This window comes from Etheostoma spectabile, chromosome 10 (genome assembly GCF_008692095.1).
Source record: "Etheostoma spectabile isolate EspeVRDwgs_2016 chromosome 10, UIUC_Espe_1.0, whole genome shotgun sequence".
In the NCBI taxonomy this organism is placed as follows: Eukaryota; Metazoa; Chordata; class Actinopteri; order Perciformes; family Percidae; genus Etheostoma; species Etheostoma spectabile.
Genome location: NC_045742.1, coordinates 23370589 through 23377095, shown reverse-complemented (window position 1 = coordinate 23377095; position 6507 = coordinate 23370589). Strand labels below are relative to the sequence as shown.

The following is a 6507-nucleotide window of genomic DNA, read 5'->3' as shown; positions in this document are numbered from 1 at the left end:
AACAGGGCAATTCAAAGTGCTTTACATAAAATCAGTTAGTAGGTAAGCATCACTAGGAAAATGAACTTGAAGTAATAAAAGTTTAAGTAGTCATGCAGAAAAATCCTCACATTTTAGAAACTGGAAACGATCAAAACAGTTTAAGTGTTTTAATCTGCTAATTATTTCAGTTGGATTTATAATAAGACATTGGATTTTATAAACTACATGTGTTCTGTGTGCAAAAAAATCTTAATTTGTAACGTAACTAAGTTTGTGTTTGAGCCTATTTAATTCCTGCTCAGAGTTAAACAACTGAATAAAAGGCAGAATTTACATCGGTTTAAAACAAAGTCTGGCCTTGTGTGTGTGTATATATAACTAAAACGGTTAGATTTACCCTAGCGGTTAGGGTAAAAAGTACAATATTTCTTTCTGAAATGTAGTAAAGTAGAAGTAAAGAATGGCATTAAAAGTACAAGTACCTCAAATGTGTACTTAAGTACAGCACTGGAGTAAAGTAGTTCCATTCCTCTGGTCTGTATGCATCATCATGCCCCTGGCTGTTTAGCCTTTTCATTACAGTAACATCCTTGTGTAACCCAACCAATCCCATTCCATAGGTGGTGTTGACATATTTTGCTTGCTTTTTCATTTACAGTTAGATTTTCTATAGGTGGTGTTCTTTTCTTTGTCTCTTCAGCCATGGGAATTAACACTGTTCACTCTAGTAGTAAAACTGACATCTCCTGTACATGGAACATAGTGAGAATTTCTTAGTGAACCTGTGATTTTGTGATTCCAAAACCATACATAAATACTAGGGACAATCTGGATGTGTAGTCACATTAGTTTTGAGATGTCATTTAGTACATGGGACCCCTTAAAACAGTGGTTCTCAAACTTTGCAAAGCACTGTAGTAGCAAAACAAGGCTGTATAAAGAGGTACATTACAGCACTACACACTTCAATACTACTTCAAATGTTTAAAATGCACGACTTAATTAATTCAGTATTGTAGTGTAATTTTTCATGGAATTTAAAGAAATGTCTTGTACCCCCTGCAGTACTCCAAATTACCCCTAGAGGTACACAAACCCCCATTTAAGAAACACTGCCTTAAAGGCTGTATCCCACATGACAGATCCCCACACGCATTTACTAAATGTAAATGTGTGTTTTGTTTGTGTTTACACTAGGAGAAGGATCTCACCAAGAGAGCAGAGTGTATGCTGAAACAGGCCGAGCGCCTCGGCTGCAGACAGTTTGTAACGGCCGCCGACGTCGTGTATGGAAACTCCAAGCTCAACATGGCCTTCGTAGCCAAGCTCTTCAACAAACACCCGGCTCTCACCAAACCAGACAACCAAGACTGGAACAATGTGGAGAGTAAGCATGGAGGAACAATCCCTCAATCACATATACTGTCGCCACATCTACACAAGCTGCCAGGCTTACCTTACCTTTCTTTTCTTGTCTCCGTCAAGGTGAGACCAGAGAGGAGAGAACTTTCAGGAACTGGATGAACTCTCTGGGAGTCAGTCCACATGTTCACCATATCTACGGGTCAGTATCCCTCTCTTAAAATGACTGTATTTGTAGTTATCGTGTTTTCTGCTTATTGCCACAGTAGGCCCTTGCACACAGCCTGTCTGTGGCGCCTCTAAGCCATCTGTGTGAAAGTTACGAAGATGTCATGGGGAGACAGAGTTGTTGTTGGAGGGTAGTCACAGAGCAGTAACGTCTGTGTGAAAGGGACAGCCAGCATGGTGGGACGACGCTGTAGTGATGACCGAGTAGACCCATAGGCAGGTCCAAAAGTGACAAAACGGCGGTTTGAGTAGCCAAAGTTATTAGTTTACAAAAACATTGCGTGCAATAGTCCACCTTCTCTTCCACTCGCTCACTCCCTCTTTCAGACACACTCTCACACACACAGGGCAGAATATATTGGAAGCAGGTTCGGGAGTCTGCCCTCCTATTGGCTAACGCTCTGCAAAAGTTGACTCAGAGTTAACTTTGGGGGACTAGGGAGAGGATTTCACTCATACCACTGTTTTCATAGGGAATTCATTTAATCTCTCCACTCTCCTGTTATGCTGTTATGCGTGGTTGACTCAACAGTGCCGGCTGGCTCACACCCCCCAGACACAACTCTGTTGTATTACACATCACTGTTAGCATGCTATTAAAAACAATCCCACCCTGGAGTGGCATTATGTTGCCTTTGCGTGCTTCTGTGTGAACAAACCAAGCCAGCATAACGGCAGTCCTTCATTGCGGACTCTCTGTGTAAGAGGGACTACTAATTCACACTGTTTCAATACTGCCGTGTGTGTAATGTTAACTTGTGTTAACGCAGTGATCTGCAGGATGCCATGGTGATTCTCCAGCTCTATAAAACGATTAAGGTGCCAGTGGACTGGGACAAAGTCAACCAACCTCCATTCAAGGGAAAAGGAGCAGGGCATTTAAAAAAGGTACATTTACACTATACTACTTTCAAAACCGTTACAATTACAGTATGTATGCTTTTAAAGAGTGGGTTTACAACCTTCAATTAATGAGGAAGATATTAAATGAAATACAATGTTTTTGTGTGTGTTTGTTATGCTAAATACCACTGTAAACGACCACCAAGACTCATTGTGATCCGATCACTCAAACCACTTTCCGGGGTTGTCTGGGATGCATTTGACCACATATCTTTTCAGTGTAAACAATATGTGCCCTGATGCGTCGCGGCCAAAGGTGTAAGAGGTAAATAAGGTCCTCATGCCAGACATGGTGGTTGTTTTGGTGACCATTGTACAGTGAGTTGGACAAAGTTGTGTGACCGTGTTGGCTTCTGTTGACGCCAATATCTCCAAATGTACCAACACAATCTCTAACAGGACTGGCAAGAGTGTGGACATAATAATAATAATAATAATAATAATAATAATTAGTAATATGCGTGGGATCCTTTTACGTTCTAGTGGAGTTAACGTGGGTCGTCATGAAATGTGAACACGTGGTCAGCGTGACACGCTAGATAGACACAGGTGTGAACAGCGATGTGTCTCGGCTATCCACCGAAACATATTTTAAAACCAAATGTGAACGGGGCATTAATCTTGCTTTATTAACTGAGTTTATCATAAAATATACTAACTTTGTGTGTGTGTGACAGATGGAAAACTGTACGTATGCTGTGGAGCTGGGTAAGAAGAAAGCTGGTTTCTCCCTGGTGGGGATTGGCGGACAGGACCTCTATGATGGAAACCCAACTCTAACTCTGGCGCTGGTGTGGCAGTTGATGAGGAGGTGATTAAATCTTCTTTCTTTTTCATTTTAGAAATATATTTTTATGTCAATTTTAGCAGCATGAAATATATAATATGTATTACAACTTCACATTATGGCCTTGACACAGCAAAACAAATAAGAAAATTTAAGAACTTTTAAGAAGAAAAAAAATTAAACTAAAATAACTTTTAAAAGAAAAATAAAATGCAATAAAATAGTGCTTCTCCTGTTTTAACAGATGGTAATATTTATGATTAAGATTAATATATACTTTATTAGTATTTCCACAAGGGGAAATCACAATTTGCACTCTGTTCTTATTACACACACAGGCCTGAATTACACACACATGCTCAGTACCAATACATGCACTAAATGGAGAGATATCAGAGGGGAGGGGGGGGGGGGCCTACCCATGGAAAGGTGCCACGAGCAGTTGGGGGGTTCGGTGCCTTGCTCAAGAGCACCTTGGCAGTGCCCAGGAGGTGAACTGGCACCTCTCCAGCCACCAGTCCACCACAATATAGTATATATTTATTGCAATAGATGTGAAATATAGCATACATTTAAAATTAAAATAAATTCTACAAGCTCAGAAACAAGCTTCTTCCTCTTTCACATCTAAATCCTTAACATAGTTAATGAAGGGTCTCTAAGTATGTTCAAATCTTTGCTGTTTATCAGTTAACAGACGGGACGCATGGCTCCCCAAAATAAAGTATTGCGTATTTATTGTGACACTTTCGATCTAATATTGCACAACATGGTATTGCGATAGCGAGATTAAGTTGAGATATCATGCACCCCTAATTTTGCAGTAATTGCTGCTATTCTTACACATTATTACGCCTTATAATCTGCACGCAGGTACACGTTAAATGTTCTTGAAGACCTCGGGCACGGAGCAGTTGCAGGAGACGATTTGATAGTTTCATGGGTCAACAAGACTTTGGCCGAGGCTGGCAAGAGTTCCTCTATCAAAAGCTTTAAGGTGAGTTAGGTCATGTTTTAGTTTTTAAAGAGTGTAGTTTTAACAACACAACCATTCTGCATTCAGCATTGTTGTAGGGGTAATAATGAATTTTGATTTTACCTATATCTGGAATTGTTTTTTTTTTTTTTTTTTACTGTGTGTTTTTGTATGTGTGTATGTGTGTGTTCAGGACAAAGCGATCAGCACCAGTATCCCGGTTCTGGACCTGATTGATGCCATTCAGCCACAAAGTGTAAACTTTGAGCTGGTTCACAAAGGAAGTCTGTCAGACGAAGACAAACTAAACAATGCCAAGTAATCACCTACCTGTGTTTTTCTGACTGTTTGTTGGCTGTTGCTGGGTTTTATATGTGTGACAAAATTCTGACCACGCAATGGGACATCTACAGCAAAGAAAAATGTTTTGCACGTCCATGAATTATATTTTGTGGAGAAATTATCATTTAAAGACTAATTTAAATTGAGCGACATAGCCTACCTACTCTGTATTTGCCCAAGTTTCCCTTTACACTGTTAGTGAGCTACGATTCCAACCAGAGAATTGAAATAGGTCTTTTTTATTTTATTTTCACATCCCCTCTTGCTTGAAAAAAATGTCAACGTAGGATGCCAGTGTAGAATATTTATAAGGTCTTATATATCCGAAAAATTCAACATGAAAACAGTATATGTCCAAAAAATAAATCAAAACAAATGAAAATGATATATTGACACCGAAAATAACCAACATATGCATAATAAATAAAGCTAAACATGGGTTATATAAAATTCACCCTACATAGACACACACATTCAGTCCAATATACATATTATTTATCAAAGAAATTGACTCAATCCTGTCAAGTTTGTCCCACTTTAAAGAAGTTTAAGTAGGTAATTTCTGATTGGCTGTTTTGTCTCCAATCCAATCGCTAGATTATTGGTCACAAGAGTGGCAGGGAAGCCCTAGCCTATGTGGATAACTGCAACAATTTCTCCACAAAATATTGCTTATATATGTGCTAACCAAAAGATTTTGCCTTTTTTTTTTTTTCCACAGTGTTCAAAATGTCCCGTCACAAACTCAGAGTTTTGACACAAATATAACTCCATATTTTAGCTGGTAAAATGAATGAACAGAGATAGAATAGTGCTGAAATGAATACATTTGACGCGTAAACGGGTAACTGAAAAAGACAATGAGTGTCACAGATCTAATACGTTGCCACGGTGACGCTAACCGCGGTCCTTTCCTCCACCAGGTATGCCATTTCCATGGCGAGGAAGATCGGGGCGAAGGTCTACGCCCTGCCTGAGGACCTGGTAGAGGTTAACCCCAAAATGGTGATGACCATCTTCGCCTGCCTGATGGGGAGAGGCATGAAGAGGGCATAAAGGATGCACGCGCACACGCACACGCACACACACACACACACACACACACACACACACGTGCATACTGATTGACTGTGTTTGCCCGTGTGATTTCATGAGTCATAAAGAGAGTCAACAGAACAGAGCTGTATTGTCTTGTTCTTTTAAGCAGTTATTCTGCATTTGGCCATAAAACAATTACACTAGTGGCCATCTGAGGGCTCAGACCATAGGGGTAAATATTTGGGGTTTGGGTGTGTTTTTTTCTGAATCTCAGTTTTGCTTCTGGACACTTGGGTAGTTGGGTGATTAGCAGGGTCACATTAAGAAAACACTCATCTTCCCATACTGCTCATTAATATGAATATATATATATCTCAGCAGGAATGTGTTTGTCTCTACTGGCGACGTGTTTACAGGGTCTGCCCAGTACACGAGGGGTAAGCCTGTTGAGGAAAAAAAACGAATGACAACAAATGAAAGAATGGCTTTTGTTTCTTTAAATGGAAAGGTCTTGATACATGGAAAAGCGGGAACAATGACCAATTAACATCTATCAGCCCTGCTGAAAGCAATATATTGAGATAGGTGATTGTTTTTCCTCAGCGTTTAATTTTTTTTATTATTATGAAATGTGTGTGTGCCTCCGGGTTTCCCATGTCTCACTATCTCATAATATACCAGGTTCTTCTGTATCATTAAATGTGCCAGCCAATTCACAGTCTAAGCACTGATTAATGATAAGCCATAATACTATATTCTTTGCTGAATACCTTTTTTATGCCTTATTTGTATAAATGACCAAAGCTGTGCAGGATTATATGCAGTTTATGATGTTTCACTGGAAGCTGTAAATCCATTCATTTACCCAATAATAGAGATGTAATTAGGG

At 39.6% G+C, this 6507-nt stretch overlaps 1 protein-coding gene across 2 annotated transcripts in view; it reads left to right on the top strand.

Moving 5' to 3' along the window:
- The window catches only part of LOC116696954 (plastin-3), an 18452-nt gene extending 12383 nt beyond the window's left edge, over positions 1-6069 (top strand). Inside the window, exons 10-17 of one of the 2 annotated variants that reach the window (XM_032528227.1) lie at positions 1180-1369; positions 1468-1546; positions 2343-2460; positions 3153-3286; positions 4136-4259; positions 4432-4556; positions 5504-5639; positions 5688-6069. In XM_032528227.1, coding sequence (XP_032384118.1) covers positions 1180-1369; positions 1468-1546; positions 2343-2460; positions 3153-3286; positions 4136-4259; positions 4432-4556; positions 5504-5636 — 903 coding nt within the window. In that variant the 3' untranslated portion in view covers positions 5637-5639; positions 5688-6069. Of the gene's footprint in view, positions 1-1179; positions 1370-1467; positions 1547-2342; positions 2461-3152; positions 3287-4135; positions 4260-4431; positions 4557-5503 lie in introns of both variants that reach the window. The other variant, XM_032528226.1, reaches the window with a different exon arrangement.
- The last annotated feature ends 438 nt before the right edge of the window (positions 6070-6507 follow it).